Source organism: Salarias fasciatus, chromosome 18 (genome assembly GCF_902148845.1).
Source record: "Salarias fasciatus chromosome 18, fSalaFa1.1, whole genome shotgun sequence".
In the NCBI taxonomy this organism is placed as follows: Eukaryota; Metazoa; Chordata; class Actinopteri; order Blenniiformes; family Blenniidae; genus Salarias; species Salarias fasciatus.
The window spans coordinates 15,553,916-15,565,924 of record NC_043762.1 but is presented as its reverse complement, the minus strand read 5'-3'; the positions used below and the strand labels follow the sequence as shown (position 1 = coordinate 15,565,924).

Here is a 12,009-nt window from a genome sequence, read left to right as displayed (position 1 = left end):
GTTCATGTATTGTTGCTTCAGTGACACCATTGTGGCTCACTTACAGCTCTGCTGTTGATGCATTTCAGTGTTTTCTCATCATCTGCTTCTGTGTATTGTGGTCTTATGTGGTGCTACGACTCACCAGGACTCAGACGTGCCTGGAAGTCCCAGGTGCTTTCATTTCCTCCTCCTCCTCCAGAAAAGTTTACTGTATTTATGTCTGATAATGCCCTCTAGTGGGAGTTCTGTCCACGAAAAGGAGCAGAAACGTTCATCTGCACAATGATCTGGGATAACAGCACAAATACCAAACAATCCTGCCACACTCTCACAGAAGACAGCTGACTTTTGGCTTCAATCGCAGTATTAGGCCCCATCCTACATTTCTGCCTGCAACATGTGATTACAGATCTGATGGTGCTTGAATAAATATGAGGAATATTTCTACTTGTGAAATTCATGCAGACTAGTGTCAAACTGTGAGTTCATTCATAAGTGTCTTCTTACAATGAACAGTTTCTTGTATCTTTGTATATGATGTGTTGTGTCTACTTGATGACTATCAATGAATAGTGTCTGTTAGATTTCGAGGGCATTAAATTGTTTTGCATGGATACGAGTTGTTGTGAATTTATATCTTGTGTATTTTATAATGTTTTCCACAGTCAGTATTAGCAGTGAGATCATTTAAGAGGTTTGCAGTGAATCAATGCAAAGAGAAGTATCATAGACAACTGTGGATATCCAGGTCATTGATTCTCTATTGTTAATTGATTCATCTGGTCACAGAAAGACAAACATGTCAGAAATTTAAATTCTTATTTTATAGCATCCAATATAATCTTTGAGTTTTGCCATTTTTAATCTTTTCCAACACATTCACAGTGATATAAGAAATTTCAAATGTTTTTCACATTACAATTTTAGTGTCAACTCTGTCATGTGAGTGTCCTCATTTGGATACTTCCCCATTTCTCTTGGTTTCTTATTGCAACCACAGAAAACAAACAAAAAAATCTCCATGACATGTTGAGTTTGAATTTGTGTTAGCATTGATAAATTTTGACAAATGAGCTGAAATTCTGCATATTTTGAAGTAACCATTGTCTCAGAGCGGCTCCTTCTGCTCTCATGTAGACACAAGGTCACCTGATGGTAACACTACATTCATTCATTCATCAGTGTCCTCCGTCCAAGTGACAGATAGACACATCATTGTCATATTTAGCAAATTTGGTTGCAAAAAAATGCAAGGTGGGACCGTAAGCTGGATAGTGTATGAAATGTGTCAATAGTGCTTTGTAAACTCTGAGAGAAATCCAATATTTTAGACACTTGTTTAATAAATCATAAAATATTTACCATTTTAATCTCATTATGCAATAAAAAAAAACATTATGGTTAGTTCTTTCATCTCGGCTACTGGCTTTCAGCTTCAAATAAGCCTTTTTAGGTGAACTTTGCTTGTTGTCATACAAGGACTTTCTGCTACAGTTCATGTGAAGTTAACTGGTGACCCTACATGGTCCTTACATGTGAATGTGAATGTACATGACTGTCTGTGTTTGCCCTGTGATTCACTGACAAGGTGTACAAAATATATTTCAGAAGACGAATCATCTTTTCTCAGAAATTAAAAGAAAATGTAATGATTTCACACACACAAAACTACCGATTAGACTGAGAGTCAGTCGGTCTACTTCAGGCATTATGACTGTAAAATCTGTGCCATCCCCATAAAAATATTTTTTTTGATCTGGCATATTTCTACCCTATAGAGTAGACTATGCAGCTCTAACTGTCATTTATTTAAGTCCACAACCTGCAGCCTTAACATTCCCACCCACAACACTGAAAGAAAAAAAAAAAACATTTTGAACTGCATAGCTCCAGATGTACTACAAAAAAAAACCAACAGTTCACTTCAGACAGGCATTTTTCCAAGAAGGCAGTAATCAAACCTATTTTGGATGTATCAGTAATTATTAATTACAGGCCCATATCAAAACCTGCGATTTAGGTTGATCATTGATCAACTTAATGCTTTTAAGGCACAAAACAAATGCTTCAGTGTTTTTCAGTCTGGATTTAAATAAAACCACAGAAACCACTGAAACTGCACTTACTGAAGTGCTGAATGACATATATGTGAGCAGTAACACATCGAGAGTCTCAGTTTTAGTGGTACTGGATCTTTATTCTACATTTGACAGAGCTGAACATAATTCACCGATTGACAGACTTAAAAAGTGGTTGAGTGGTTGAGTGGTCACTGCATTAGTAAACTTACCTTGGGGGTACACCAAACCATTAAGCAAACTGTAAAAAGTTTTGCTATAAAGTGTGTTGTGTTATTTCTTTATCTATTTATTTATTCATTAGGATTTTAGTCATTTTTGGTAGTAAATATTTAATTTTTGTAAAAATATAAAATGTTTTTGACACCTCTGCTTTTGAAACCGTTTGGAGAAATTCTGTTTTTTGTAGCTGGTGTACTACTCTTGAGAGATATATCAGATTGTGGGTAAAAGAACTATTCTTCTCATATATTTTCCTTTATAAAGATGTTGATCTAAACTACAAAAGTTCATAAGCAGGTATCAAATAAAAAGCAGGTGTGAGCATCATAAGGAGAAATTAGATTGTTAAATAAATGTGATTTTTCTTTTTCTTTTTCTCTCCAGCTGCTGTATTTTGAAGCAGCTGTGCCCTCTACCGACGGATCAAAGTGTGAATGAACAATGAAACCTTAATGAGATCCGAGGGCAGGTCTTCGAAAAAAAAAGAAAAAGAGAAAACAACCTGCTCGGCCATTCGGCTCCTTTCTGCCGCGGGGTGCGAGCAGAGTGGAGCGGCTCGGAGGAGGACGGAGGCTCCACAAAACCCAACAGGAAACCAAAATAGAGGCAAGGAAAAAGGGCGCTTTATCTGCAGGCGGTGAGTCCCCGGAGCGCTTTTTGTTGTGAAACCCGAGAGTTCCAGCACGCGCGTCAGGCTTTAACCGCGTCTTTCTCAGCTTTATTCTGTTTGGTGAGGTTTTTTTAAATGCACTGTGTGAGTGTTTGCTGGCAGCTTGTTTGTTAAAGAAGAGGCGGTGGATCTTAAAATCGTGTTTAAACAGGTGTTTGGGATTATTTTTTTTGATTTTGGGCGTGTCAGCGCGCGCAGGTAAGAGGAGTGTTGACGGTTGACTGATCCCAGGACGGGAAGTGCTCACTTTATCTTTTAATCTGACACATTTAGAATAACATGGCCATGCTGTGAAATTTATAGAATTTCTATAGTTTTCTGCTGACTTTAACAATGCATTCAAACAGTGAAATTTCAACCTTTGACCGGGCTAATGGCAATATAATTAAATAAATTATTAACTTTACACATCTTTGCAGAATTCTGGCAAATAGAAGCAGACAGACAAAGCAATGGTAATAAACATTGTAGAAGTACAGTGTTAAAATGCATGCAGTGATTGTAACAAACATTAACAAAGGAAATGAACACAGAAAAAACGATGCAAAGTGTGTAGTGGACTTGCTATCTTTAATTACTCATGCAGACAGCAACATTATTGTGCATATATGGGACATGCATTTAAGAAATCATGCAGGCATTGTAAGATTACTATCTTTAACAACGAAAGCAAGCAACTTTATTTACAAAGTTCTTCCAACTGACCAGAGTGCATGTAGATATAATAAAATTACTAAATGGGCACCTACGGTATTTAGAAAAATTGCAGCATTTAATAATGCATACAGACAATGACAAATAAACAAATTAAAAAAAAAAATAAAAGACACAGACAAAACACTGTATATAGTAAAAGTTACTACCGTTAACAATGCATGCATACATGGCAAAATTACTAAATTTAGCATTGCAGTTATAGTAAAGTTACTAATTTCAGCAATGCCTGGACATATATAACTATATTTGAGATTGTATAAAGACATATTGTTGACTTCAGAAATGCAAGCGGACATTGGTAACTGTCCCAGCTCAAATAGGAATAGCCTCAAGTAAAAGTTGCTTATGTCTACCCTTAAACATCTCAATTCTACCCCCCCCCCCCCCCCACCCCCCCCCACCCCCCACCACACACACACACACACACACACACACACACATCTCCTGTGCAAGACTTGAGGGGCCATAACTCCCTATTCCATTTTGTTTTTCTATATATACTTGTAAATACTATTCAGATTTAAACAAATTCTCCTCTAAATACTCAAATAAATAAGAGGCCTTTGGGGCATATTGTTCAATGCTGCATAAACCTGGCAATTGATAACATACTCATTTTAACACACTTGCTGAAGGGTTTGTTTCTGCTTTGGTGCGTGAATGTGACAGCCATGGTGCAATAAATGTGTGCAGATGTGCCCTGAGTAAAGCCGTCTTTTGCTCCAGGGCAAAATATGTGAAACATCTTACGAGGACTGCATTCTCTGACATGTCGTGGCTCATCAGCAAAACACACGCACGCACCTCTCTTGGGAAAGCAGCAAGAAAAACTGCTTTGCAGCCTGTACTAGTAGAGATAATGCTTGACAAATTCACTTAAAAGTGAGGTTATGCTGTTGCCAGTTTTTATCTCGTGTTTGGTTTGAGTGGAGGTTTTAGGTCTAACTAACACGTTTCCTGTCTGTGTGTGTGAAATTGCTCTTGCAGCAAACTCGGTGCAGGCGCTCTTCTCTCATCTGCACCAGACTTTGGCACTCGGTGTGAATCTCTCATTGTGTTGGTGTTTGGTGCTGCAGGAGAGCTGAAGTTGACATCCCTGCACCCTGCTGAATGCCTTTCATGGCCCTGCATTAACATCACTATGGCACTGACAGAATTACTGCCGCGCTGACTTTAGCTCACTCTGTACTCTTTGGCCAAAAAAATCCTTCGCTTTGTTTTTGGCTCTGTTTTAACACTTTTTAAACATGTATTCTGACATCCAGTGCTTTTCCCTCCATTTTGTGTTTTTTGCCGCACATATTATGAGCTTCCTTTCTCTCAGGTCTCATGTCCGACGAATTGATTGTGATATCCGTACAACCTTGTCTCTTTCAGCCCTCCCCTGCTTTGTCTCTTTGGTCTGTGCCATCCATCTCACCATGGACAGCCTGCTGAGCGGGGCCAGTAAAGGGGCCAGTGCCCTTCAGACAGCACAGACCTCATCACGTCATAGATGCCACTCGCTGTCTTTACCCCTGTATGACTGACTGTTAGGGAAACAATAAAGCCGAAATTCCTCTCAGCCCAAACAAAGGAGCCATGCATCCGCTGCGGTCCCTCACTGTCTTTTGCCTGCTGCCCCTGGCCTTGATGCTAGATGAAGACTCCCCGTTGGACTGTGTCCCTCGGAGATCTGTACCTTATCACAGTGAGTCTTGCTCTCCGTCTTGTGTACCGTTGACTTACATTGTGTCAAAACGAGGGCCTGACCACTGACGGCTGCCGAGTTATTGAGTCAGTGTTCCGTCTCCAGGGGACAACGCTCGTGTGTTTCACGAGGAGGGTGTGTTCAACTACTCCACCATGCTTTTGAGAGAAGACCTGAACGTGTTGCTGCTGGGTGCTCGGGAGGCAGTGTACGCTCTCGACCTCAATGACATCTCCAAAAAACTTGCTGCAGTAAGAACACCCTTTTTTAATTATCTGTATAACTTTAATTATGTGTAACATTTGTCTTGAAAAAATCCTCAGCCCAGAACTACAGGGTTTTTAGGAAGTTAGGTTTCTACACCTCAGTTTTGCAGAAGAGCAGACGTCACTAACTTGAGAAACTTCACTATATGTTCTTCTTGAGAAGTTTACATCAGTGCACGACCACAGATATGGCATGTTTTGTTTATGATTACAACAATGACTGAAAAACATTTCTTAGACATGGATCTCTGAACACTTCCAAAACATCTGATGCTCCAGCTTCTCCATGTACTCTTTTAAATTACTCAGTATTAGTACAAAGTATTAATAGTAATACTAATTATTATTAGTAGACTTCTCTAAGTGCTATGACTGTATGTATTAGCACTTCAACTTTCAGTATTACTGTGTTTTACTGAGATGCTCATGCTGCTAATGTCCACACTGTTAATGAGGAAGTCCTGTCATCATTATGACTTTATTTGGACACAAAGCTCTACTTTGCCTCCTGATAGTAGTAGTACTAGCACATAGTTTGTGGTCTTGAAGTAATGGTTATGAGAAATATACAACAAACTTGTGATGCAAAATCTCAGTTACTTTGTCACATTTTTAGTTGATATTTTAATTATTTAATCTTTATTCATACAGATAACCTTATAGAAACACATGTTCTCATTTTCAAGAGAGACTTGTAAAAAACACAACACAAAGTTAACACAGTTTTACAGAATAGAATAAAAGTACAAGGACATGTATTAAAAATAGATAAACAGTATTTCTTCCAGGCTAACGTTTACAAATGCTTAGAAATGTACTTTACAAATCTTTTCCTCAGCATTTTTCTTTGCTTTATAATCACTTCTGAAATGGCATCATGTACAACGCCAAAAGAAAATTGCATCTATTTAATCCTTTTGCAAAAAAAAAACAACAAAACAAAAAAAACCCACAAATAAATAAAATAAAGTATTTCTTTCTTTCTTTTTTTTTTTAGGTTAAATGGGAAGTGACACAACAACAAGAAGATGAATGTAAAAACAAGGGGAAAGACCCTGAGGTTCGTTTGTTTATTAGCTACTTGCACCGTTTCTTCATTTGGAATTGAGCTGAAAAGTTTTAGATGTGACTTATTTTACGCACTTATAGACCGAGTGTAAGAACTACATCAGAATCCTGCATAAGATGGAGGATGACAGGATTTATGTGTGTGGAACCAATGCTTTTGATCCGGAGTGTGACTACATGGTGAGAAACTTCACTGCCCCCTGGAGAAACCGTACGCATTGTTGAGTAACTTCAGGAGTAACTGATGTTTGTTGATGTAGTCTTACACAGATGGGAAGCTAACTCTGGAGAAAAGGGCCGAGGACGGTAAAGGGAAGTGTCCATTTGATCCTTTTCAGAGATACGCCTCTATTATGGTTGGTGAGTATAGCGATTGTGCAGCCAGCAAGTAACTGTGGATCAAATGTAAAAGCCTCCATGGTTACATGCGAATCGTCTGTCCTGTCAGATAATGACCTGTATTCTGCAACTTCAATGAACTTCCTCGGTTCTGAGCCCATCCTGATGCGCAGCTCTCCTGTCTCCATACGCACCGAGTTCAAAAGCTCCTGGCTTCATGGTCAGTAGTGAATACTTAAAATAGATACCGCTTTTTTCATTCAAGATTCTTTCAAGTTTGTTTCTTCATTTTGTTGGAGTTTTTCACCTTGATTTTATTTTTATTTTTCCCCCCCAGAGCCCAACTTTGTTTCCATGGCTCAGATGCCAGAGGGTGACAAGAGCGAGGAGGGAGATGACGACAAAGTCTATCTGTTCTTCAGTGAAACGGCTGTGGAGTGTGACTGCTACAACAAACTCGTGGTTTCCCGTGTGGCTCGCGTCTGCAAGGTGATGAAGAGTTTACAGTGCCTACTGTACATGCGCTCCTTGTAATTACAATGACTTATAAACAGCACTTCCTCCGCCGCTGTGATTCCACCCTTTCCGCTGCTCGACTGCGCGTCCGGTTTGTCTTTTTTGTCTTGGTGGCATTATGTCATCTGTCTGTGGCCACAGGGGGATCTTGGAGGTCAGAGGACTCTGCAGAAGAAGTGGACATCCTTCCTGAAGGCCAGAATGGACTGCCCAGTGCTGGAGTCCCAGCTGCCCTACATTATCCAAGACACATACCGCTGGTGTGACCCCGAGAAGCACTGGAAGGAGTGTGTTTTCTACGCCGTCTTCACCCCACAGTCGTACGTTTGTTCAGGAAAATTTCTCGCCCTTTCATGTCTTTAGCACAGCAGAAATTGGTCAGATGAAATGTTGTGTGTGCGCGGCAGGGACACGTCGGGCCTGTCTGCTGTGTGTGCGTACCGTGTGTCTGACATCAGCAAAGTGTTTGCGGAGGGGAAGTACAAGACCCCGGTCACCGTAGAAACCTCCTTTGTCAAGTGGGTGATGTATAGCGGAGATGTCCCCGTCCCTCGGCCTGGAGCCGTAAGTCTGCCCGATATTCAGCTTTGTTGCGCATGTGTTTGTGTTTATTCGTTTTTTTTCTTTACCCAGTGGGCCAACAGGAAGCCTGTTCCTTTTGTATTCTTGACTCTGTTGTTCTCTCTTTTCTCTTTCCTTCCCTTCTTTCCCTGCCAGTGTATAGACAACAAGGCTCGGGAGGCAGGCATAACTCAGACTCTGGACCTCCCAGATCGGACCCTTCAATTTATCAAAGATAGGCCCCTCATGGACCAGTCCATCCACCCAATCGGACAGAAGCCTCTACTGGTGCGGAGGGGCGCCACGTTCACACGAATCATAGTGAATGAGGTGCAGGCTGCAGATGGCGAGAAATACCACGTGATGTTCATCGGCACAGGTTTGATTCCTTCAATTGAAATCCTTAAAATCTTTTGAACAAATTTCACCGTTCTAACTTGGCATTATGCTGTATGCTTGTAAAAACTCCATGTTTTATTGTTTGTGTATTAATAGAGGAGGGCACAATGCTCAGAGCAGTCAACTACAATGGGGAGATGTTCATCATCGAGGAAATACAAGTCTTTCACCCCCCTGGGCCCATTAAGATTCTCAAGTTTTCTGATAACATGGTAAATTTAAATTTATTGCAATTAAATTAATGGTTTATTGCATTTTATTGTTGGTTGTTTCACAGTAAAGCACATCAGTGAGTGTCTGCCCTGCATTTGTGTGATCCAACATGTACAGGGTCATCTGTACGCCGGCTCAGACTCTGGAGCTGCACAGATACCACTGGCCACCTGCGAGAAGTCATCAACCTGCATGGACTGTGTCCTCGCCAGAGATCCATACTGCGGCTGGGACACAGCTGTTAAGAAATGCGTTCCTCTTTCTAAATCGCAAAGGTCGGTGGATAATCAAACATCCAGAGCAAACAGCAGTGCTTTCTCTTCTAAATGAACTTACTGTAGTTATTCTGTTTCTTTCTTCAGTGAGCCAATCCAGAGCGTGAAAGAAGGAGATGCTTCTCTTTGTCCACCTGCTGGTAAGCTACTCCCTCAGATTTTTTAATCAATACTTGCTGTTTATTTTAATTGATAAGTGCATCAAAAACTATTGGTAAGGAATTCCTGCTGCTTTGCTCACTCCTTTATACATTACATATTATGTATGTTAATTTTTAGCTAGTAAAAATCCATCTACCTTCTAAACTCCATCAAGTTTAGGGTTGTGAGGTGCAGACAGACTACCACACACACTTGCATGCAATTTCTAAGTCTTCAGTTAACCTCAAATGCATGTTTTGGGACTGAGGGAGGAAAGAAAAAAAATTCTACGCTTTTTTTTTTTTTTTTTTTTTTTTTTAGCAAAAGTGTAAAACCTGCCTTCACCTTTAACCAGTCAGGGTTTTTAGGAATCTGAAAAGGCTCATGCAAACATCTGTTTTGATTTCAGACCCTGTCAAGCCTTCCAGTCTGGTGATCTGGCCTGGTAGTAACCAGAAGCTGAACTGCCCCTCACCTTCCAACCTGGCTAAAACCAGCTGGGAGCGGGAGGGCAGCACCCTGGAGCCCTCCACTCGCCTCCAGTTTCTCCCAGACGGATTGCTCATTTTCAACGCCTCGGTCAAAGACGCTGGTCGGTACCGCTGCACCTCTGTGGAGCGCTCCAAAACGGAAAAGTATACATACACCGTGGTTGAGTACCAAGTGTCAGTAAACCCGGCCCGGTCTGGCAGAGGGGGTCTGCCGCTGCTTCCCCAGGCTCAGACTGATGGTCCCTCAGTCACTGGACTGCAGGTTGCCGTTGCACTTCTTGTAATTACCCTTCTGGCGCTTCTGGCCTGGAACTTTGTCAAAGGCCACCTACCTCTGCCGTGGAACTGTGGGAAAAATGTCAGTGAACCACCACAACGCGGGCACGGCGAGGAAGCTCTGAACTCTGCTTCAAGGCCTCCGCCTGTAGAAGACAAGCTGCTGGTGTCAGAGGTGGACTACACCCCCAGGAACAACAACCACACCAGAGAGGAGGGCGCTTCTCTCCAGTACATCGATGACGAGTCTGAAATTTGAAAAGCACAAGCAGGACTTATTTTTCCACTGCCACAGTTTGAGCCAATGAGAGCAAATTTATAAATATGGAACAGATCTTTGTCAGGTGCTGCTGCCGGGAAGGAATAAAGATTTTGACCGTCAATATCGTCGTCGTCCAAGAAGCCGGTCACGGTCACGTGTATGTTTGAGTTGGAGTTTGTTTTTGTTTGGAGCAATAAATGGACATATCTTTAAACTGCAAGCGATCGCCTCAGACTCACTTCATCCCAGCTGTAAAAATGTTGAGGCGTCAATCCTTCAAATCCGGGAGAAGCACCTCAGGGGCTTCAAGCCTCAACAGCCACTCGACAAATGGCTTTTTTTTTTTTTTTTTTTTTTGTTATTGTTGCTTGACTGGATGCATCGGTTCATGTGTGATTTGTGAGAGGTAAAAACTCCACATTCAAGGTGTTTACAGCAAATTGGAGCTGACTGGACTGCTTGAGACTGAACACCAAAAAAAAGTTTCCTTTTTGTCCAAGTAGGAAATACTTGAATTACTGCCTCGCCTTTCTCTTTATATGCAAATGTTTTTGGATTTCCTACTAATTGCCTTTATAGAGTAGGATATGTTGCGCATGTTTGATGTTCACAAGAAATCTCGTTGAGAGAGCGATCCGAGTCACCATAGCGACACCAGGCATCAACCACCAGCAGCTTGACCCGTTTGGCAAAAATACTCCAGCCTGGGTTGGTAGCTTGACTACGGTAATCGTGAAAAGCCTCCATCTTGGTGACAGCGGAATCTGGTGAGCCAATTGTGGGGACAGGCTTTGGTGGTTGTGGAAACCGTGCACAGTGGACAATATTCATCCTGGTGCCATGGGATTTTATTGCAACAGAAACAATCTGCAAATACAAAATAAACAGGATACTTCTTCAATATTGGCACACGTCTTTTTGTCTGGAGTCTCTCACTGGGTTGGCTACTTTGTCCAGGATCTAATACCAAAACTACTGTAAAAATAAATAATAATAAAACATGACATGCGCAGCTTCTACAATCACCTCCACATTAAATCAGTTAATGAACTCAAAGTATGAACTGTAACACAACTGCTACCTTAGTGGTAGTTTATATGTACTCATATATCCCTTACAAAACACTTAATACAATGTAGACGTGCATGAAAACAGTGGCACTGACACCATGTTCCAGCTACAGCTGACCGATGGGTACGTATACATCCGATGCTAGCAGTAGTTTGCTTCCTTCTTTCATCTCTTTAACACATTGCAAACACAAAACACGGCACTGGCAAAGATAATCGTGACCATGGTTGTTTGTGGGCAGTGGAAAATCTCATGCCTGGTTCCTGTGACAAAGAAAAAGAACCACGGCGCGTACAATGACCACAGGCCTGTGGCCCTGAGTCAGGGCCCCTGACATCCTGTTATGAAGTCACTGGAGAGGCTCATCCTGAGGCATCTCCACATACTCTTTGGATCCTCACTGGATCCCCTGCAGTTTGCGTACCAGTCCCGCATCGGGTTAGGAGATGCCATATTCTTCATGCGGCACAGAGCTTATTCCCAGGTTCCTGGAGCGGTGTGGACTGAACCACCTGCACCTCAATGTCTTAATGTTGAAGGAATTGGTGGTGGACTTCAGGAGACAGGGCTCATACTGTACCGGTCAGCATACGTAGATCTGAGGTGGACTTGTGGATTATTAGAAATACCAGAGAGTCCACATTGACAATAAGCTGGACTGGACTCTCAACACAGATGTGGTCTGGAAGGCTCAGAGCCAGCAGGACTTTGTTAGGCAGCTCAGATCGTTCAGTCGTTCGTCTGCAGAAACGTGCTGCAGAGATTCTAGCAC

At 41.7% G+C, this 12,009-nt stretch overlaps 1 protein-coding gene across 1 annotated transcript; it reads left to right on the top strand.

The window, feature by feature from the left end:
• The first annotated feature begins 2,763 nt into the window (after positions 1 to 2,763).
• Positions 2,764 to 11,072, top strand: sema4e (semaphorin 4e). Its single transcript, XM_030115701.1, has 15 exons — positions 2,764 to 2,919; positions 5,047 to 5,359; positions 5,465 to 5,610; positions 6,623 to 6,685; positions 6,775 to 6,873; positions 6,954 to 7,053; positions 7,142 to 7,252; positions 7,370 to 7,521; positions 7,690 to 7,868; positions 7,956 to 8,112; positions 8,266 to 8,488; positions 8,605 to 8,720; positions 8,839 to 8,996; positions 9,084 to 9,136; positions 9,547 to 11,072. Exons 2-15 carry the CDS (start codon positions 5,251 to 5,253, stop codon positions 10,161 to 10,163), a joined length of 2,283 nt encoding a protein of 760 aa, XP_029971561.1. The 5' UTR covers positions 2,764 to 2,919; positions 5,047 to 5,250; the 3' UTR covers positions 10,164 to 11,072.
• The last annotated feature ends 937 nt before the right edge of the window (positions 11,073 to 12,009 follow it).

Excerpts from the sequence above, each read along its gene's own strand:
- sema4e (XM_030115701.1), top strand. The coding sequence starts at position 5,251 with ATGCATCCGCTGCGGTCCCTCACTGTCTTTTGCCTGCTGCCCCTGGCC. Across the intron at positions 7,253-7,369 it reads CAAAAGCTCCTGGCTTCATG|AGCCCAACTTTGTTTCCATG; the intron begins GTCAGTAGTGAA and ends TTTCCCCCCCAG. Across the intron at positions 7,869-7,955 it reads GCCGTCTTCACCCCACAGTC|GGACACGTCGGGCCTGTCTG; the intron begins GTACGTTTGTTC and ends TGTGCGCGGCAG.